The 22,610-nt window shown below is 40.5% G+C and overlaps 1 protein-coding gene and 1 long non-coding RNA gene across 2 annotated transcripts in view; both read right to left on the bottom strand.

Moving 5' to 3' along the window:
* LOC105912777 (alpha-2-macroglobulin-like) overlaps nucleotides 1-22,610 on the bottom strand; it is a 38,054-nt gene that overhangs the window by 12,408 nt on the left and 3,036 nt on the right. Inside the window, exons 5-26 of the mRNA XM_042705337.1 lie at nucleotides 17,942-17,962; nucleotides 17,647-17,812; nucleotides 17,189-17,276; nucleotides 16,588-16,690; nucleotides 16,215-16,335; nucleotides 15,589-15,698; nucleotides 15,114-15,278; nucleotides 14,452-14,688; nucleotides 14,148-14,360; nucleotides 13,866-14,015; nucleotides 12,807-12,896; nucleotides 12,560-12,626; nucleotides 10,015-10,111; nucleotides 9,687-9,912; nucleotides 9,122-9,248; nucleotides 8,880-9,001; nucleotides 8,447-8,498; nucleotides 8,224-8,307; nucleotides 7,936-8,112; nucleotides 1,195-1,270; nucleotides 873-1,029; nucleotides 681-755 (exon numbers count right to left, since the gene is read on the bottom strand). Of these exons, the coding sequence (XP_042561271.1) occupies nucleotides 681-755; nucleotides 873-1,029; nucleotides 1,195-1,270; nucleotides 7,936-8,112; nucleotides 8,224-8,307; nucleotides 8,447-8,498; nucleotides 8,880-9,001; nucleotides 9,122-9,248; nucleotides 9,687-9,912; nucleotides 10,015-10,111; nucleotides 12,560-12,626; nucleotides 12,807-12,896; nucleotides 13,866-14,015; nucleotides 14,148-14,360; nucleotides 14,452-14,688; nucleotides 15,114-15,278; nucleotides 15,589-15,698; nucleotides 16,215-16,335; nucleotides 16,588-16,690; nucleotides 17,189-17,276; nucleotides 17,647-17,812; nucleotides 17,942-17,962 (2,724 nt within the window). The remainder of the gene's footprint in view (nucleotides 1-680; nucleotides 756-872; nucleotides 1,030-1,194; nucleotides 1,271-7,935; nucleotides 8,113-8,223; nucleotides 8,308-8,446; nucleotides 8,499-8,879; nucleotides 9,002-9,121; nucleotides 9,249-9,686; nucleotides 9,913-10,014; nucleotides 10,112-12,559; nucleotides 12,627-12,806; nucleotides 12,897-13,865; nucleotides 14,016-14,147; nucleotides 14,361-14,451; nucleotides 14,689-15,113; nucleotides 15,279-15,588; nucleotides 15,699-16,214; nucleotides 16,336-16,587; nucleotides 16,691-17,188; nucleotides 17,277-17,646; nucleotides 17,813-17,941; nucleotides 17,963-22,610) is intronic.
* On the bottom strand, nucleotides 5,654-6,135 carry LOC122130603. The gene is made up of 3 exons (XR_006151924.1): nucleotides 5,932-6,135; nucleotides 5,775-5,849; nucleotides 5,654-5,693 (listed from the first exon to the last, which is right to left on the bottom strand). It is a non-coding gene; the product is annotated as an uncharacterized LOC122130603 (long non-coding RNA).

A 22,610-nucleotide genomic window follows, 5' to 3' on the forward strand; every position in this document is an offset into this window, starting at 1 on the left:
GTGCACAGGAGGAGCCTGAGTGTTACCAAGACATTTCCTCCTCCAATCAATCATGGCTGGAAGATGGCTGTGAGGTGGAACTGGATGTCACTTCACCCAGCTCCAGAGGCGATCCTTGAGCTTGTTCACTCTCCTGCAAAAAAAAAAACTGTGTCAGGGGAAAATGTACATGCATAAGTGTATGAGCTGCCATGTACCAACCTGTGCAAGTGCAACCACATTGTGGATAATAACATCTTAGAAGAGGGCCTAGGGAGAGATCTCACCCCTTGGCATTACCCTGGTATGGCAGTACTGCCAGGGAGGGGTGGCTCTTTGTGGACTAACCGACCTTACCCTTGTGGCTCTGGTATACTTGGAAGCCTAGGTGCAACTTGCGTTCAAATGATAAGACTCCGTTTTGATTGGTGGATCAGGAGCAAAACAGTATTTGATTTGTTTGGGTCAGTCCAGCCCATTGCATTTCGCCACTGAGGGAGCTTTCACTAACCAGTGACAGGTCGGCAGTCGTTTTTTTTTTTTTTTCCGTCTGTGACATCGCGCCCCCCCTGGAGAGTGTTCGCGCCCCCCCAGGGCCCCCCACTTTGAGAACCACTGGCTTAGACTGATTTCAAAACTGTGGTACAGAAGACTTTGGAAAGAAACGGAGTGCCACTACACTGAGTGATGAGTTTCCTTACCGTAACAGACATGTTCAGCTCCAGGATTGATGCAGTGATATAAGCAGTTATCGTTACATCATCGTTTACACCTCCCTAGAACACAGGGACGAAAGCCGATAAAAACATGGAAACATGAAACTCACATCCATCCCAAAACAGACAAAGCCCTGTTACACTATGTTATCAACACGTGAATCATCACAGATGTACCTTCATTCTGTTGTTGAAAAGTTTTCCTTGCATATGGAAAACACCATCTGGTCTTAGTTTTCCTTCAAGCCAAGCCTTGGCAGATGCAATAATGTGTGGGTCAATGTAGATGAAGGACTTTGCTTTACCAAAGGACCTCAACACAAATGCAGTCAGCCTGTAGGAAGAGAGAAAAACAATATTGTCAATGGAAGTTTTTCCAGATTATTACACATTCCATACTGCTAAAAAGATGAGCTAATGTTTTTAGCTGGATAGCTGAACTATCCAAATTGTGTTCGCCTTGCCATAGACTTGACTGCACTTCTTGGGGTCAACTCACCATGTGTTTCCCTCCCCTCTGCCAAACGTGCTGTAGGCTCCATCACTGTGCTTGTAGTTCAGCTGCCTCTGGTATCCTGCAGGTAGTATTTGTATCACATGTGATCATGTTATTATCATGCACATTAAACTCTGGCAAAAGTGTTCCATTGTATGACACTGAATGACCACCAGGTGGCGATGTGCATCACTGATGTACATCACAATAGTCCTGTATCTGTGGGAGAGCTGCGTCAGAGTAGCCCAACATCCACCAGCAAAGCCAACCCCACCCACACCTGTCCATGTGCCTGAACAAGGATCCCCATTGGTGCTGCAGTCAGTGACCACTTAACTGGTGGAATATTGTACAGTATGAGCTTTTTTGCACTGGCTGATATAGAAATGCTGAGCAAAGTAGTGTCACAACTGAAGCCGTCTACATGCCCTCTTGATCCCCTTCCCACCAAATGTTTTAAGACCATCTTTGACTCTGTGTCTAAAGACATTCTAGCCATTATTAACTGTTCCATGCTTACATGTATTTTCCCATCAGAACTTAAAACTGCCCTGGTGAGACCCCTCCTGAAGAAAAGCAATTTAAACTCTTCAGTTCTAAACAATTTTAGGCCCATCTCCAACCTTCCCTTTCTAAGCAAAATCCTGGAAAAATTGTCTTTAAACAGTTAAATAATTTTCTAGATGCTAACTGTGCATTTGACACCTTCCAATCTGGTTTTCGTTCCAATCATAGCACAGAAACGGCATTAGTCAAGGTTGTAAATGATCTCAGGATTAATGCTGACTCCAAAAAACTATCTGTCTTGGCCCTTCTGGATCTGAGCGCAGCCTTTGATACTGTTGATCACAATATCCTTATAGATAGACTTGAAAATTGGGTTGGCCTCACTGGTCCGGTCCTAAACTGGTTTAGGACCTATCTAACTGGCCGGGAATACTTTGTCGCCCTCGGAGACCACAGCTCAAAAAACATTTGTATGACCTGTGGGGTCCCTCAAGGATCCATTTTAGGGCCCTTACTTTTCAGTCTATACATGCTACCCCTTGGTAGTGTAATTAGGAGGCACAACATCGACTATCATAGCTATGCAGATGACACCCAGCTCTATATTTCTGTAACACCCAACAACTACAACTCTATTGATTGTTTGGTAAATTGCATTCCTGATATAAATGTATGGATGTCACAAAACTTTCTCCAGCTAAACCAAGATAAAACAGAGGTATTAGTCATTGGTGAAAAAAACAAGAGAGAAACTATCTGCACACTTAAAAACACTAGCACTTAACACCAAGCCAGAAACCTAGGCGTCATATTTGACTCAGATCTCAATTTTGAAACCCATATCAAAAATATAATTAAAACATCTTTTTATCACTTAAAGCAGCATTAAGGAGTTTTTCCCTTGGAGCTCCCCCTTAAGGTTTGGAGGTATTTAACGTTTACTTCAGTGTCGTAAATACCCAGTTACGATAGATGCAGCCTCGCATACACTTGTATTGATGACCAGACGAAGTCAGAAACCAACAAATTATGTCAACCGATAAGGTAAGAATATTCAAAGATTTTACATAAATATGACTGCATAGTTTTATTCATTGTGATATCGGAGATGAATGCTAACATAACTAAAAGAATGACAACATTTAGTTTAGATGAAATACCGATCGCGTTTTCAGCCTATACATTGTGTGATCGAATACAATATAGTTGACAACACCAAAACGCTACATATTCATAATTTACATTGGAACATGTAATTCATTACAAGCTAGCGAAGTTAGGTTTCCAAGGTTGTAAACTTCTAAAGCTTACCTTGCGTGTGATTGACTAAGACCCTTGGCGTGTGAGACACTGATTTGCATGCTAGTCTGAGACGGTCGATGACTTTTGGCATCTACTAAAATAGGGTGACCAGACGTGCTCTGTTACCCGGACAGGTCCTCTTTCGAGACCTAAAAAATGCGTCCAGCAGGGATTCCAAAAACGTCCGGGATTTTGCCTTGTCGGATATCTGTGTTTATCTGGGTCTTTCACAAACTAGTTATTACGCCCTTACAAGGTTTGGAAAGGGTATTTCCCTTACGTTCTACCTTCTTGCGCGAGCTCTGACTGTAGAGAGAACTGTCAATGGTCGATAGCCTTGTCAGTGCTGGCAGATGTACGATAATTATCCTCTAAATACGATCATTCTGAGCCTTTGGTAAATTTCGTCGCGGGGGAGGGCTATACACTACCCCTCCCCCGCAACGAAGTGTCCTCTTTTTCACAAACTAAAATCTGGTCACCCTAACTAAAACTACAAATCTCCGTGAGACAGGGATGACACTGATAAGGCTACAGCCTATTCTTTCATTAATTACATAGGCAGGGATGTACATCACAATACATCAATTGTTTTATCGACATAGGACAGATCACAATAGCTAACGTCAAAGACAGTAGAAACAGTTTATTATAACACTGTATTAGCTAAATTCGAAAGGATAATTCATGCATGGCTAATGGTGTATGAGGTTTGGATGTCAACAAGTTTTTTTCTATGGTTTTATTGCAGGAATCGACGTCATTGTCAACATCTGCCTCTTCTGAGGTAGAGACAGGTAGGGACCTTTACATTGGTGCACCTGCAGTAATACTGCAGGGAGATGGAGACCAAAAAAGGGCTCTGGCTGCCGCCAGGCCCTGAAAACTCCGTCAAGCAAGCATGGCACATATGCAAGTGATATGTGCTTGGACCCGTGCGGTTACGGCTGGATGGGCTGCATTGGAACGACTGTGTTTGCTTGATGACGAACAGAACAGGGGATGGAGCAGCGACAGTACAGACATTGCGGCATACCGCCAATTTGTACTGTGGCAGCATGGCCGCTTGGGTGAAGGCAATAGGGTTATTATTCCGAGCTGCTGCGTTTGGAAGATAAGGAACTGCATTTCCTGACCCTTGGGTCAATATGTTGGCTTCAGGGTGCACCGTTTGGTGTAAATAGTTTTGTTATTTATGTTCAATGTCAAAACATGTACAGTTTGATGTTCATTGTTTTTATTTACATATAAATAAAAAATATTTCTTTTTACGACTCTTGAATTATTTGCAAATTATTTACATACACAGCTATGAAAGAATGGAATAGTTTAGGAATTCACTTTGGGCACCACCCTCTCCCCGTGAAACCTGAGCCGTGACAAGTTCAAATGTGGATGGAGGCTGCGTTGCGGCAAGCAAACCCAAGCGCCTGGATCATCAGGCCTTAGACCCTGTATTCTGGGAAGGCCATTCCACTTCCCAGCCTCTCAGCAAGGATGGCCTTCTGCAGGTCTGGGATGTAATGGTAGCCTTTGCTCTCCTTCAACACATATACATTCCAGTGCTCGGACTTCTTGTTGAAGTACTGTCTGTACCTAGTAAAGTAAAGTAATTGCACAATTCCACAACTGTTTAGGTAAGAACTAATGAATTATTTTTTGGTAGTACACTACTGTTATAGCAAAGCTTACATTCGGTGTCCATCCTTGCCACGTGGAGGAATGCGGTGGTTGTGATAGTTGTAATCAATTGCTGCAAGCAATGTCTGGGTTTTGTAAACAGGGGGGCTGTAGGCAAACCGCTTTCCTGCATAGATGAGTATGTGGTTTTAGAAATTCTCCAAATCTGAAGTTGTCCTGAAAAACACATACATAACCCGAAAGGCCCAGTCAGTGACACACTTCTCACCACTAGATGCTACTCCAGGAAAAGTATCAGATGAGGCTTCATTTCAATTTTCAATTATAATGTGCTTAGCAGTCAGGCCTAAGCAGCTGATTTTGCACACAAAACAAACATGGAAAATCACCCAGAGTTATACAATTATTGTATTGGTAATGGTTCTACAAGACAGACAAAAAAAGTTCTGAAATATGATCATAAGTGCAAATGTATGACAAATACTAGCATTTGCATAACTATAGGGGCCATACCTGAAACTTTTGTTGTTCTGGAGTTTCTTGTATGTCCTCACCTGGAGGATTGGGTGTTGCCACATCAAAGCACGGCTTTATCCATGCTTATCTCCATGCTTATCTCCAGGAGTTGGTTTGATGTTGCAGTCATAGCTGGGGCACTGGCAAAGCAGCAAGATATGTACATAGAATCAATTTGAAAGATTCAAAAAGGAACAACTGCATCATGTTCTCCTAAAAACGTTGTCTTCTCCTGAAAGACCAAAATATTTGTGATTGCACCCTTCAACATAGCAGTAGTTCAACCTGAAATGCAACTAGAAACTGAAACATACCGTAGATGAAGAAAAGGACTATAGTCTTCATCAGAGCTGTCCTAATCTTCTTCCAAGCCCTTCTGATTAGGACACCCACAACACCATAAACTTGAAGCACAAAAGAACACGAACTAAGATGGTTTCATGTGCAAGACTTACATGCTATTCCTCATATAATTCGCCTCCTCCTCATCCAGAGAGTCATGCTGCTGCTCTTCAGCAATGCTCAAGGAGTGCATGCTGTGAATATAAAACGAATCTAAATAAATATATTCATCAACAAAACAATGCATTACGGTCGCAGTTGCAAGACGAACTCACCTAGATTCTAGCACACCAATCGCTTCGGTTTCTTTGCCCAACGGTTGAACACCTTGCATAGCGAATTATTTGTCCCTGATTCAAAAGATAAATAAGTCAGTCACAACTTACAATGTCCTGCATGGCTGGTTTAGAAACGCAGTTCTAAGATACATACCCATCTCGGTCGGACTCTTCTGAAATACTAGATACAGGCGGCGGTGGTGGCTGTGCATGTCCCTTGCTGGGAGTAGACATTCCCTACCGCTTTTGATAGAAAGAACCAATTCAGTATGTTTGCCGCTACATCTTTATATATGTTTTCACAAATCACGGCATTCAAGTCAGGTAACACACAAGTAGCATACTAAGCTAACGAAACATGAACCACAGACCAACTGGCTGTAAGGGAATGCTAACAGACAAAGTCAACTATCGCTAAATTCCTTGGAAATAACTGGAATATCCTGAGACTAGTGGAGCTTGGGTGGCAAGTTAGCCAGATAGCGATCACAATAACATTACAAAGAAGTGTATACGACGTTATTACTAGCTACTCGATTATTACTAGCATCATTGTCCAAGCGTGTTATATAACAAGATGTCTGATATCGCTAACGAGATGTCTTGATAGCGGCTAAGCTAGGGTGACCAGACGTCCTATTTTACCCGGGCGGACAAGTCCTCTTTTACCTGGACAAAAAAGAGGACGTAAACCTAGCATCAATGTCCAAAAGTGTTATAATAGGGTGACCATATTTGAGTTTGTGAAAAAGAGGACACTTCGTCGCAGGGGAGAAGGCAGGGTATGCTAGTGTTTAGCATGCTGGACCCCGCACCCTCCCCCAGCGACGAAGTCCTCTTTTTTAGAAAACTAAAATCTGGTCACCCTAAAGCCTAGCAAAACCTATTGGAATGTGCTTTCCTCGAGTATGACAAACTAGCGAGTCAACAACTTTGATAACACAGTCAAACATCAAGCAAGAGACAGTACAAACTACTTACTAATCCAGCAGAAAGATGGCTAGCTGTGAATCGAACTTGTATCCAAATGTGTCTTTCAGCTCTCTCCAACAAGTAAAAGCTGTTCCGATTGTGACCCTAGTCCGATCTCTTGCTCTGTCGGCCTCTCTTTTTCTCTTCTTTGCTTCATCAGACATCGTCTTCTTCTGTTTCTTTGGTGCGTTCTCCATGATGAATACTGATGAGACTTCGCTGGCTTCTCGTTTATACTGTAGCTGCGAGCGTGGACTGGCACTATATGACATTGCGTAATCACTGCCAGAAAGCAGGTCGAAGTACATCCGCCCCCAGATCGGGCGGCCTCAGAATCCTACATAGCGGAGTTATTTCCCCACAGACCCCCGATGGCAATGGCGGAGGCGCAAATCGCCATATTAAAAGTCATTGTAGCGGCACAATTTTTTTCAAGCTGTTATTTTAAGGTACAATTGTTGCATACTGTTACTTTAAGATTAAGAAACATTGCTAAGGTGCAACCGTTTCTCGCTCAGGCTGACACCGAAAGACTGATGCACGCGTTTATCACGAGCAGGCTAGACTACTGTAACTCGCTTTTGTCTGGTCTACCAAAATAAGCCATTAGTCAACTACAAACAATACAGAATGCAGCAGCGCGAGTCCTCACTAAAACAAGACGGAGAGCGCACATCACACCAGTATTAAAATCACTGCACTGGCTACCTGTTAGTTTTAGAATAGATTTCAAGGTTCTCTTACTAGTCTATAAATCACTCCATAGTCATGCACCTGAATATATAACAGACATGCTCTCAAGGTACACACCCAGTAGATCCCTGAGGTCCTCAGGCACTGAACTTCTAACAGTTCCAAAAGCCAGGACAAAGAGACATGGGGAAGCAGCTTTTAGTTTCTATGCCCCCAACCTTTGGAACACTCTGCCAGAATACCTAAGGATGGCTGAAACGGTTGAAACCTTTAAACATGCACTTAAGACATACCTCTTTGATCTCGCTTATCACTCACTGTAAAATGTATTTAACATTTATGGAACATTTATTTATTTACTTATTTCTGTCTCTTTTCAAGTGTTTGTACCTGCCCTAGCTGTAGTCTAACAGCTATAATTTTTCCAGGGGGGTTCACACTTTCTCCCGCTAGACACTGAGGAATTTAACTGGAAAGCAACATAACTTCTCACCATTTTTAAGAAAATTGGTGGCCTTCTCCCTGATGTCTGCAGTGAGCTGGCCAGTGTTCTGTAGGTACTGCAGAATGTAGATATTTGGGGAGAGGATGGCCATATTTTGCTCCCCACAACCATATGGCATCTCCAGGAGACTGCCAATGTTCTTCAGAGCACGACCCAGGACGTCTCCTACAGGAGGGATGGAGTGTTGGACACACATGTTTAAGGGCTCAGCAGTCAACTAGTTAATTTTCCTGTCCATTAACTACTGCATATGAAGCTGCATGTAATCTTTGGTACCCAGCACAGAAACGGAGGCTCTGGCTGATCCCTTCACGACAGCTGCTGGGAGTTTCAGATCCACCTCCTCCGTTAGAGCGCCCCCTGTGGGAATAATGGTTTTAAGTAATTAATTTACATACAAATTGCATTGACTATGATGTCGTATGATGACTGACAGGTAAATCTATTCTCAAAACCATAGACATATAATGGGAACATAGGACTATAGGATCAAATTCACCCTTTGGACATAAGAGCCAATTGAAACTTTCAGTCTTCTCACTTCCTTCAGCCTAAAAGAAAAAAATGGAGATATTAAAAAAGACTTGAATCTGATATCAATGGTGAAGGGTTATTTTCACTAAACACCTTGTGTGAAAACACTAACACTGTTAGTTGGACAGAGAACATACTTTTTTTAGAGCATGAGATTGTAGTAGGGTATTACAAATCCTCTACAATGAATTAAAAGAAAACAATAATATGTTTGGCATCACCGTTCTTTGATGTGTATATAGATGCTTAGTGTGTTGCTTCGGTTTTTCTATTTTATTTTTTTGTGATCTAATTGTTTTGTTTCTGTTTTCTATTTGTTTGTAATGTAATTGTACAGCACTTTGGTCAACGTGAGTTGTTTTTAAATGTGCTTTATAAATACATTTGACTTAACCTACCCTAACCAGCAGGGGGCGTGTTACTATGTCCATTCGACCTTTCTCTGGCACAGACACAACCTCATTGCCACACATTGCCTGGGACTGTGTGGCCTCTGCACTCATGGTAACATTCATCAGTCCTGCCAGGCAATATTTACATCATGTTCAGCAATAACACCTTTACACTCATATCAGTCATAAATATATGCTTACTTGTCTTCTGTTTCTTTCAGTGAGTTTTGCGTTGTGTGTACACTCACCGAGCACAGAGGGCACCAGTGTCCATTTGTAGGTCTTCCTGCCATTTGCACACAGACAGGAGGAGTACTGGCCATCAGAGGAGGGGGTCAGAGTGAAGTCTGATGAAGGGGCTGGGGTCGCTGTAACCTACCAGAGAGGGTTCATGTTTAACACACACTCAAAAACATAGCAACAGCACTGCTGGTTAGTCCAGAAAGGGTTCATACTTTAAGGTTCACACTGCAATGACTGCAGCTATAACTATAAGAACAACTGTAACTATAACGATATGAGCATCCACACTGACCAATGGTAAGTAAAACCTCTCAGAATTTTAATTCATGTTTTAAATGATGACTTAAAATTCGATGGATTCGGATTGGCTGTCATTGTTTTTATGGTTCACCCAATCGGTCCGGAAGTGATGCCCCGTGATGTCATACTGTACCCAGCAAGAAATGAATATATTAGTGTACTGGTAGTAATGGCAATGAATGAACACACGTTATTCAGTCAAGCTTTGATCAAATGTGATTTGTTTAACTGAAATCAGTTTATGCATGTTCAGACTATGCATCTCAATACCATGATGCACTTGGGCAGGTAGTTGAAAACCGTTGCTTTGAGCTCAAAGGTCTCTCCACGGATGATGGAGTATGGCAGTGAGAGCTCCAGGAAGAAGGGCTGGAAAACTGTGAGCTGAACTGGTGGGGCCAGACCAAAGCCCTGGGGGGACAGGCAGAAAGCCTCAGTCTCCCAGGTGGTGATGGTGTCAGGGACAGTGAGAGGGACTTGTGCTTCTCCAGACTCTCTGTGAAGAGACCACATGTCAGAACAATGGCTATGGGGTTGGACACTAGAACTACAGGAGCCCATGTATATGACAGAGACGGATTCATATGTGACCACTCACCCAACCTCTGCAAGGTCCCAGATCCATGTCTCTGGGAAGACTGTACGCACTGTCACACCGGACTCCACTCTGGGAGAATTGTCCCGTGAGCCCATGACTACAGGATGATGTAACAGAAACAGATGCAGATGATTGATTATATGTTGATTACTTGTCAATACCGGTCATTCAATCAATTCATATTATTACCTCAATCTGCTTGAATAGTCTTGCATGCACAAAGAGATTATGTTTGACAGTCGAGAGTGCTGGCCTTGCCTTTCTGTTTTTTTAGTCTTAGTTAGTTTATATCTTATTTAACAGGTCACAACATCTGTGTAGCTCAAGTCATTGGTTTATTTAGCTAGTTATGTCAGTGGCTAGATTGTCCTCCCAACAGCTGGGCTGTGTTGAACTGTGATGTAGTCATCATGGGCCAAACTTTGGCACAACATGCCAAATAACCAAAGAAATAGCACGTATGAGTACATAGAATGGTATGGAGTCCCACATGTTGGAAATGGTTACCATGATGCAAAGTCTTCCAAATGGCACTCTTGTATATCCCCAATATCCCATTCGTAACACACCACAGACCTCTAACATTTTAGTTTTTATCCATTGTTTGCTTTTGTAAGGTTTGAGTTTTGTCAGCATTTAAAAATACATGATGCCAAACTCACAACTCTGTCCAAAGCCTGATCTCGTCTTTTATGCCAGTGCTGTCAGTGGCTGTAGTTCAGCTCAAACCATCCATTGATGAATATTCTAGATGTGTTATATTACAGTAGTACAATATTTGCCCATTGATGAATATTGTAGATACGATATATTACAATAGTACAATATTTGCCCATTGATGAATATTGTAGATACGATATATTACAGTAGTACAATAGTTGCCTATTGATGAATATTGTAGATACAATATATTACAATAGTACAATATTTGCCCATTGATGAATATTGTAGATACGATATATTACGATAGTACAATATTTGCCCATTGATGAATATTGTAGATACGATATATTACAATAGTACAATATTTGCCCATTGATGAATATTGTAGATGTGATATATTACAATAGTACAATATTTGCCTATTGATTAATATTGTAGATGTGATATATTACAATAGTACAATATTTGCCCATTGAGGAATATTGTAGATGTGATATATTACAATAGTACAATATTTGCCCATTGATGAATATTGTAATACACATTTGGAGAGAACATTTGATCTATTTCAACCTCTCGTTTTGTCATTACAATGGTTTAATGACCAATGTACCCAAAAGCACCTTTTGATAATCTTACTCATATAATCCATAGGGGAGAGTGGGGTGATTTGTGCCAGCGGGGAAGTTGTGCCACCCCCTGTTTCTAGGGAACCATAGAAGAAATTGGTCATGTGACCTCACATTTTTGAAGAGTCAGCCATTTTACTCATCCTGCAAAGAAGAGAGCCTCATTGCATGAGAGGAAAGCACATTTAAGTTAAAAAAACTGTTTTTTGCCTTCCAAAGTAAAATTTCAATGATCAAGGTTTTTTGATTGTTGTGTCTGAACAGTTATAGAAGTTTAAAAAACATTTCACACATGTTTTTGTGCTTTGGTAAGCTACACTATGAGTCTATATAGCTAGCATGATTTCAGCTCAAAACTGCTGGGTGATGCATTTTTTCCAAAAAGGTGGGATTGGGGCGATTTGTGCCAAAGGGCCTGGGTTAAAGTTGTGCCAGTGGCACCCCCACTTTTAATATGGTTTAATATTTTAAACATATTATTGTATTGTTATTGTACATTGTATTCTTACATTGTATCACTAAAACTATGTGACATTCTTAATTTTAGACCAAAAATAGAAATAGACCATCATGCCACAGAGTTATAAGAGGAAGACAGGCAGGGCTTCCACTAGTCTAGGACATGGACAGAGCAGTGGAAGAGGTGGAGAAGGGGAAGTCCATTCGTCAGGTGGCGAGGCAGATGAACATATGCAGGATGCCATTAAAATGATACATGGAGAAGAAAAAGAAAGATGGAAAAGAAAAAAGGCCAGGATATAAAAGAACTGGACTTGCCAATCAAGTCTTTGATGAATATATTGAGAAAGATCTGGCTTGTAGAAAATCGGCCTCTGATGTTGTAAAATAACTTTAAATAAACCTTAAATTTAAGAAATATAGCTTTCTGAAAAAAAGTGGTCTCGTGGCACATCTTGCCCCCGGGTATATTTTTTATTGAATGTGTCTAGCTTTTATATAGCATCACAGTTATCCGAGATGAAAATATACTGTTTTACTTCAATAATCAATGGCACAATTTACCCCAATGTATTCTCTCTAAAGGCACAACTTACCCGGGGGCAAGATGTGCCACGAGACCACTTTTTTTCAGAAAGCTATATTTCTTAAATACTATATTTCAGATCCAAAGTGATTGTTCCCAGGAATGCACCACATCCTGAAATATATGTACCGGTACATATTTTAGTTGGAAGCATTACTGTCATGGCCACGCTTTAAAGTCACTTTAAGTAAAAACTGGCACAACTCACTCCACTCTCCTCCCGACTTTTTGCAGTTAGTGGTTTGCAGATTACTTGCAGTCTTCAGTTCCAATCTCTAAGGCAGACACAAAGGCAGATGTATTCTTAGTTACATGGATGGATAGATAGATAGATAGATATAGATAGATAGATAGATAATGACTAATCAAACACAGAATAAACACGTTACTATAAAATATGTATGACTATTGATTATATGATATGATTTATATTTGCTTGTTTGTTAATTTGTTACCTCGAAAATTTCAAAGAATTCAACATCAGTCTGGTAATAGCAATATTCGTCATAATGATCATCACGAATGTGTGGTAATAATCCAAAGACCTAGAATAGTACATATAGTTCAAACAACACCATTTAATAATTACATGTAACACCACATTATAAACATGAGAATACTCAATATATTTAAGAAATATGACACGGGTGACAGTGGGGTTGGTAAAAAATATCGATATGAACTACTTACTAACCGAGAGTGAGGTCATGCCGGGAAATATCAAACTGAGGCTTTGATACGCCAAAGCCGAAGTTTGATATTTCCCTGGCATGACCGAACGGTCGAGGTTAGTAAATTGTTTATTATATGGCATTTTTCGCTCCTTTCATTTTGTAAATGAAAAGAAATGGTAATTGCAAATAGAAAACATGTAGTTTTGTTCAGCTCTCAAGTCTTCTCACGACACAATGTGTTTCAGGTGTTGCGTAGCAAACAATTACTTGCTAACTTCAAGTTACAATGATCTATAGAAAACGGACACAGCTCAGCTAAAATGTACAGTAAAGTAACAACACAAGTGATTCAAACTATAGTTTCTAGTCTTCATCATCACTTTCAATAAAAAATCTTCGCTTTTTCTGAATTTCCTCATGGTTGTTGATGTTTTCATTTTCGTCTGGATAGTAAAACTCAGACTGATTGATTTCGCTCATTTTAAAAATGTCGTCAGAGGGCAATACGGATCCGTATTGACCGGTGAGGACATAGACGCCCCATTGACTGTATATATGTCTATGGGTGAGGAGGGCAATACACGGCTGGCATGACTACGCATTAGCCAATCAGAACGCTCGTACTGTCGTTGCCATAATAATGATGAATTAACCCTTCAGCTGGTAAGTTTTGAACATTCTATTAGAAGAATGCCATCTTGAACAACTGCAGATTTTCTTTAGAACATGTATTCTATTCTACAAGATTGTTTACACATCGGTGTGATGGTACCCGCTACAGTGAAGAAAAAGTGAAATAAAAAGTGTTATTGTGCTAATCTTCAGTGTTGCTATGGTAACCTTCTGGGCATCCAGGCGCTTCCCTGGTTCCAGGATGAAGATACTCTGATCTACAGCACTGAGGCCACACAGAGAGCCAGGCTGAGCTGACAGCTGCAGGGAGCTCTTCTCCCCAGGAACCGCTTTAGGGGGAGAGAACTGCACCGACACCTGCAATGCAGAACACATAAATGATAGAATAATTTGCTGTTTGAAAGAATCAGGAAGGATAATCATATTTCATTATATCAGATGAATCCCCTGATGTAATGATGTTCCCTGTGACAGGCTGTGTTGAGGCACCTTGTTTCTGAAGCACTTCTCAGTTGAGAAGGTTTTTCTCCCAGCCAGGACCGTCTTACTGGATAAGACACAGTAGGCCAGAACCTGCACTGAGGGGGCCATCCCAGGACTGACAGACAGCTTGAAGGACACCTCACCCGTGATGACCGGTTGGGAACCCTTCACTGAAGCTTCAGTGAAGCCATGGTGAACAATCTCTCTTTTGGATAAAACCTGCAACACACAAGGAAACTCAGCATCGTCTTACCACAGCAGTTGCTTTAATGATTTTAGATGGCCATAATGTAATCTGTGATCCACGTACCATATAAATGATATCCACAGAGTCTGTGTTGAATGTCTCCCCAGTGAAGGTGTACTTAATGCTGATGGGTGTGTCTTTGTCACACTGAAGAGGCTCATCTATAGCCTTTATGGTCACAGAGCTGGATGAAGGTGTGTGTGAAGATGCAGGTCTCAGTCTGGACACAGACTTAAATGCAGAGTCATAGTGTGGGGTACGAAACGGTCTGTATGATTCGATGTCTGTATGGAGGCTTGCCTGGAGAGGAAGAGTGCAATTAGCGATGGGATGGAAAAGCATATGATGACATCTTGTGTTTTATACTGACTTTGGAAACTTAACATTTTAACTTTAAAGGGAATTTTAACCACTGACATGGTCACCTTGGTTTCTAAAATGATGCGTTGCCACACACAGATGGACTGATTGAAAACTTTTTTTGCAAAATATGTTTTGCTATTATGATTTAATCTGTTAGTATAAACTCACAACTGACTTAAACTGAAGCTCCTGTCACTGATCTGAGAAGTCAGGAGAAAGTATTTAGTTTGATTGGGCTAAAGTTTTGAATTAAAAGAAAACATTTGAATAAGTGCTTAGTAACAATACTCCCAACTGAGCTAGGCTTCTTATGTGCTACTATTTACAAGGATGCTAAAGCTTAGCAGTTGATAGTCACTTACGATGAGCTCAAAGTCTCCTGTGATAGTAGTCGTGTTGAGAGAGAACTGGGCCACTCCATCAGAGTCTGTGATCAGGTCCAGTAGTTTTACATTCCACCTTCCACCTTTCCACAGATGGACAGTCCTGTCAGCGATACCTGTGCCATTGTAGTGGGTCACTTTGATCTGTAGAGAGAGTGAGAAAACTTAAATATAGCCAAGCTATTTATATATTGTGAACTATTTCCAGTTACCACAGATGAGCTGGCCAGATAAACATTTCATTATTTTACTCACTTTGAATTTTCCTCCCAATAATTCGGTCAAACACTCACACCATCATAATATTTAGAGCATCTTTGGTATTTTGCGCACATTAGCTCAAACGATCACTTCATTATTTTTCCAGCTTCTAACTACTTAGTCATTTTGTTAATTTGCATAAAGTCTTCTTGCTAATAATCTTTAAACTAATGAAGATCACAGATTCACCTACCTTGCCCTCCATAACTGCTCCGTCCTCAATCACATCTGGTGTATCAACAAAGGTGAGTTTCCCAAGGGAGTAGTCCAATCGTATGTCTTTGCTCTCTGACAGACTGATATCTGTGGAATGATTATAAAGAAATGTAGACACTGGAACTCTCAACAGCTCGAATGAATGTTGCTTCAGAGAAAATTATAGATGCGTGGCACAGTATTGCTGATGCTTTGAAAGAAATGGTGTAAACCTAAGCCTCAAGCCTTCCTACTCTAGCCAAATATGTTTAAGTTAAGTCCCTTCTGTTTGTCTATGTCCCTATGTCTGTATGTCATGTATGTCTGTCTATTGTGTCTTTTCTGTCCTCCATATACTGGTGGGTGTGTATTTTAATCATGTATTTTTAATTTGTATTTTCTTCTCACCTTGTCTTTCTGGCCACTTATATGGACTTCCCATTCACATTTTATTTTATACGAATGTTTTTAGTTTGTTCTGTTTTGCTTTTTTACTCTCCCTGTATAAACTCATTGTTATAAAAAAATTAAAACATTTGATCGCAAAAAGAAAAAAAATTGTAGACACTTGGCCAGCAAACCCACATAAGCTATCAGCCTCATAACATCTTCCCTTTGGCTCACCTGTTCCCTCCTCAGTTACTGTGGCGGACAATGTGAACTTGTTCCTCAGTTTTTTAGCAAAGCCAGGTTGTGTAAACACTGACATGTTGAAGCCATGAGAGGCACAACCAGACTCATCCATCTGTGGGAATCAAACACACACACACACTTCAGATGGCCGCGCCTCATTCAGTGTTTACATCTCAGCTTACTGTTTTCTGTGTGTAAATCACACCACGTGTGACAAACACACAGTCCACAGGGAAATACATTATTGAGAATCTGGAGGCACTTTAACTGCGATAAACAGGTTGGTCTTGTAGAGTCAATTCAACAAAAACATGAACATCTAGAAAGTTAACAGCCCCATCTTAGTGTTGAGTAACACCCTTACCTCTACTGATAGAGCAGAACAAGGTTTTTGAGGAACAGTTTCGTCAGCGTCTCGACACAATGACATAGAGGCCTTCCCTGGTACTGGCTGACCAAATGTGTATCTGAAAATAGGGGAACGGCATTTAGAGGCTATAAAGACAGCACTCCACTACAGTTCTGGACTCTCCTTTAGAACTGAAGCACCACACAACCAAAGGTAGGAAGACATTTTAACACACTCAATTGAAATCTCTTTTTCACCACCATATTCAGCATGTCTCATGTTAGGCCTGCTAGGCTAGACTTCAGTGTTTTATAAGAATGATGAGCCATCTGAACTGGGTACAATTCTACAGGGCAGAAACATGTGTGGCATCAAACAGCTGCATGACCCAAAATGACTTAATGTGTCACCATTCACACAACTTTAGTGGAATTTTAACAAAAGAATAGGAAAAACAGATTATTATTATTATTATTATTATTATTAATGTTGTTGTTGATGTTGTTGTTGTTATAGACCATACATATAGTAAACAGTGTCAGGTGGATCATTACTTCTTCCTTTACCTGAAGTTCAAACACTAGGATTCAGCTTTGATTGGGGACTTTTCACTTACTTTGCACACACCACCAATCTGACCACCAATTCTGCACCAACACTGATCTTCTCTGGAGTGTTCAGCGTAATGTCAAACTTGGGCAACACTAAGAAGAAGAGACATTACTTTAGAGGCACAACTGAAGATGGCCTCACAATGGACACAATTCTTCAAGTGCTTTGCAAACAAGTAGGCTGCACTTCCAAGAGCAATACGAGGAATTTCACCACAAGGTAATGGCTAATATTACTGACAAAAAGTTTTCACATTCTGATATTATTATATAACTAAGCACAACCTCAACAGTCTGCTTTAGAGCACTTATGCATGTGCAATATGGAATCTGTCCAGCAGAGGGGCACTAGAGTTGAGGTCTGAGATATTTTATGGGGACAAATTATAAAAACATTTATATCATAACATTATAATATGTCATGAATATTTCTGGATCGTGTATAAGCAGTAAACAAACTTACCATATTTTTTCACTTGAAATTGATGTGATACGTAGCTGTGTTCACCTTCTACCTTCAGCATGTATTTGCCCTGGGACGCCTCAGGGTTTAACACGTGAGACAGCTGCACTATCTTGCCCTGTGACGTCACATTAAGCCACTGGCCAATGGTGTTCCTACGGCTGTCCTGTGAAGTGACAGAGATAAGACACTGACGGCCTTTTTGGAAAACTTAAACTTAACATTTTAAAGCTAAAATAAGGTTAGAAAGTCAAAATGAGAAAACTATACAAGATCAACAGGGTTTTGTTCTTACCACTAGTGACACCAGGTTGTACTGTAAAAACAAGAAGACACATTAATGAGTTGTCTGCACCTTGGTTCAAAAGAGACAGAACCCAACAGTTTGTGTTCAGTCAGTTATACTGACAGTGTGGTCATACAAGCCACTTTTTCTTTTACATTTGAGCCGTGGACTGTAGCTCTTGTGTTTAAGTGTTTAAGCTTTTTATGAGAGTGTTTTGATGTTTGAAGTGATTATGGTATGTGCCTGTGTGTTTGAAGTGATTATGGTATGTGCCTGTGTGTTTGAAGTGATCATGGTATGTGCCCAGGGTTTAAAGCAAAAAAAAATCCTGAGCCTGAACTTTTTTTTGTGTGTGTGTGTGTTTGGGGGGGGGGGGGGGGGGGTCGTGTCCCGTGGCATGGACACATTCGCAGGGTCGAAAAAAAGAAAAAAAAAACATTTAGAAATGAATGATTGCAGATTATGGTGGGACTTTTGAAACTGCAATCCCAAGAAAGGTCAGCAATAGTACTCCACCTCACTACAATATGGTACTAACACATGTAGCATTCACAATTTCTTTTAATATCAAGTTTTGCTGCTAAGCTTTGTCCTTGAAAGGTTACAAGATGACCTACAATCACAAGGTGACATGTTATAAGGGTATGTCAGTGGAAGAAGAAGATTTGATTTGCAACCATTTCATTGAGGATATATGAAAAAGGACAGCGATTTACTTTTTAAACTGTTAAAGTGCAACAGTGAACTGTAGATAATAATGTAGTTTTATATTGCAACATTTCCATAATTACTTTGTAAAATATATCAATAAAACAAATAACAAACAAAACATTAAAATGTTACAAGAACTGGTAACTTTAATGTTGGGAAATGAATACAAAACAGGACTTTGTCCATGTACTTGTTGGTGGCTTCGTCGACATTTAAGGAAAACATGCCGTTTTTTTTTTGCTTTTCCGAAATACCTCTTTTAAACTCTGGTGTTATGCCATGTTTTAAAATAGCGGCATGCTGATTGGATATTGACAGTTTACACACGTCACACACACGGTCAGTTATTGATGCCGGTACATCAGTTGTGGATGTTGCTCCCGGTAAAGGCGTTGTGTGTTGGAGAGCTAGTTGCATATATTAGCTTTCTCCAGCACAAAGTGCAGAAGCAAGCACCTGCTTCTCTTAACTTCTTACACCAGCTACCAAAAGGCTTACTGTCCTTCCCTTCCCATCTCTTGTATCCATGCCCAACGGCATTTATTTTCATGAACTTACTTTCCATCTTACTCTCCTTTGGTGTGATGTCTCTACTCGGGCATCTACGCTAGGCAGAGCGATAGAGAAAAGTCGGCGTTTGAAGCACATTTTCCCAAGACCCGCCTCAATCTACTTCTGATTGGCTAATAATGTTATTTTGAGAGCGGGAGAGTTGTGCTGCTTTCATTTCATTGGCAGACGAACTCATAAACTCGAAAGTGATGGTGATGATATCGAGACGTGTTTTTTTATAAAATAATTATGGTATAATTATGGTATGTGCCTGTGTGTTGACGCACGGTGGCACGGTGGCTCTGGTGCTTGCACTGCCGCCTCACAGCAAGAAGGTCATGGGTTCGAGTCCCGCATGGGGCACCGTTGGCTCTGGGGGGCAGGCTCTCTCCCGGGCCTTTCTGTGTGGAGTTTGCATGTTCTCCCCGTGTTCACAAGGGGTTTCCTCCACTAAGTACCCCAACAGAAAAACATGCAAAAAGAACAGTACAATTCTTTCCTTCCCTGACCGAGACGGACGGTTCACTTGGTCCCCGGGCGCTGAGAAGCTGCCCACTGCTCCTGGGGGGTCCTGGAGGAAGGACGTCCCGGGATGGGAAAAAAGAATTCACGTATGTTTGAAGTGATTATAGCAGGGGTGCCCAATGCGTCGATCGCGATCGACCAGTCGATCGCAAAGCTTATGGTGGTAGATCGTGTCATTTAAAAAAAAAAATTAAATTACGTTTTTTTTTCTTTTTTTTTCTATAAATCGCCAGATCACAACGGAAGTCATTTAAGGTTACCTTTCTTATAGAACAGATATAGCTTTTTCGTATATTAAACAAAATAAAAAGCCTTATGTTATTTAGCTGTGAATAATGAAGGAAGCAATAAATCCGATTATTATCCAAACCCTTGGAAGCTGTTGCCATGGAGATTTAATGTTACTTTCTGTTTGAAGATAAGGTAGCAGCGAGTGTTGAAGAATGGATGACTTGAAATTGGATGACTTGAAATTAATATATGAAATTGAACAACATCAACAACTTTACGGATAAAATAAATAAACAAGGATAGCAAAACAGATTGATACGCATAGAATGAGAACGGCAGAAACGCAGGCAGGACGTCAGATGACGAGACAGATCACAGTGACACAGGCTGTTTTTTTTCCCTCATATGTGAAGGCTGAGACATTCATAACATTTTATTCAGTCTTACTGATGGTCCTTCTGTAATGCCAACAGGTGCACTGTGTTTTGTAGTCCTGGTAATCTTTTGCAGAGGTGTAAAGTAACGAATTACTTTTACTCACGTTACTGTAATTGAGTAGTTTTGTTGTGTACTTTGTAATTTTTAAGTAGTTTTTGAAATCGGTAACTTTACTTTTACTTAAGTAGATTTTGACTGAAGTATTGTACTTCGCTACATTGGAAATTACATCCGTTACTGAGTAAAAAAAAAAAACATAGTTCAAGAAAGGAAACCGAAAAGCGGGAATCGCGCACGACAATTCTCACCAGTGGTGCATGCTGCAGAGAGAGGGTGATAGAGTCGATGCAAGCCACCGGTGCCGAGTCACCAGATGGAGGAACATGATAGTGCGGACGAGCAACAAGCTGAAGCACCGAACTTTCCGCGAGTTAAAATTAAAGAAGATGAAGAAACCCTGTGTCCACATCTCAGCAAGCAGTTTGCCTTCCAACCTAAAAGAGGCGACAGCTATATAATGCTGTGTAAGCTGTGCCTGCCCCGCCAGACAGAACTTTCTGCTTATAAAAATGAATCTTCAAATCTGCGCAAACATGTGTTGGTGAGTACAGTATTTGTCCCTTTCCATTAGTAGTTCAGACATCGTTCTTGTTGTTTAGTTAGCTTTGCTACAATACGCAAAATATGCGTGTCATGGCACTAGTAGCCTCATTTTGGCTAGCACTTGCAACTGCCCTGAGTATGCTAACGTCAACTAGCTAGCTAGCTAGGCTAGCTATACACTCGTGTACACCCCTTGTGTCCATCCTTCTGTTAACAGCCGTCATCCAATAGACTAATAATAATTCCATTCCTGTCTTCAATTCGTTTCAGGTCATAGCATTATTATGTGCAGTCTCTCATATTGTGTTAAAAACTGCAGATCGGTCATCACCAATGAAATACACCACATAAACTGATATTAGGCTAATCATTTGGCTGCCTCCTATGCCCTGAAACAGGAACGATGTGAATGCGCACACCATCGTTGTCAGACAGTTGGTCAATGTCAATGTCAATGTGTATGTCGTTATCTGGAATTTATCACGATGTTTAGTCAGATATTGATAACAATAAGTGGTGGCTTTGCAACGTGCACGTCTTTCATGTTCATGCTCAGGGGTCTTGGTTAGCAAGAATTCAGGATTATGAATTGTGACACATGTAGAAATAGAAAATAATGTTATCATTCTGTATACTGTAGGTCTGTCATCTCAAGTAGCTATTTATAGCTATTTCTGTGTTATGATGCACTCTTGATGGCAGCTCAATACTTAATTGTCAGAAATGTTGTTTGTCATTCTACAGGTCTAGTCTATGTTAGACAACACCTTGACCGGATGGTAGAGGCTGAAGCAAGTTCGACCACATTCATCAGATGAAGATGATTTATTTTCCTCAATGAAGTCCAGAAGGTGAAGGGAAGTTAGAAGGGTACCTAGCCTGTGTCTCAGTCAATATGGATCTGCTGAACTCCTTTCAGAATATCAAAAAACTGTCCCTGAAACTCAATACTGGCCTACCTGCCACGGCCGCCTGCAAGTGACTCTTCAGCTGTGCTGGATTGCTGTTCACTGCAAAGCGAGCCCGGATGAACTCTACTCACCTTGAAAATCAACTGCTGCTCAAACTCAACAAGAAGTTTGTAGACTAATGCTCTAAAGGTGGACACAAGTAAAGTAACCAAAGTTTAAATATACAGTGGGGTAGCGGCATTTTAACTTTTTATTTTAGCTGTCATGTGGTTCATGTCTTGACATGTCCTCCCAAAAGTTCTTAAATGTTGTGTTGACATGTTTAATGTTTAATGTTTGACATGTTTAATGTCATTGCACTTATATTTCTAAAGATTTCCTTTAATTAAAAATAACTAGTTTTTGTATCGGATTTATGACCCCTTGTCCTTTTTTGCACTATATAGGAGCAGCCCCGATCAAGTTGTTGAAAGTAACTAAGTAACTTTTACTTAAAGTACATTTTAAATGAACTACTTTTTACTTTTACTTGAGTAGATTTTTAAGTGGGTAATTTTACTTGTACTTAAGTACAATTTCATCAAAGTAATTGTACTTTTACTTGAGTACAACATTTCAGTACTTTTTACACCTCTGATCTTTTGTTTAGCATATTGGCAAGGTTATTTATTTTTGTTCTTGATGAATGAATGTTTGTTTATTAATCA

Source organism: Clupea harengus, unplaced genomic scaffold (assembly GCF_900700415.2).
Source record: "Clupea harengus unplaced genomic scaffold, Ch_v2.0.2, whole genome shotgun sequence".
In the NCBI taxonomy this organism is placed as follows: Eukaryota; Metazoa; Chordata; class Actinopteri; order Clupeiformes; family Clupeidae; genus Clupea; species Clupea harengus.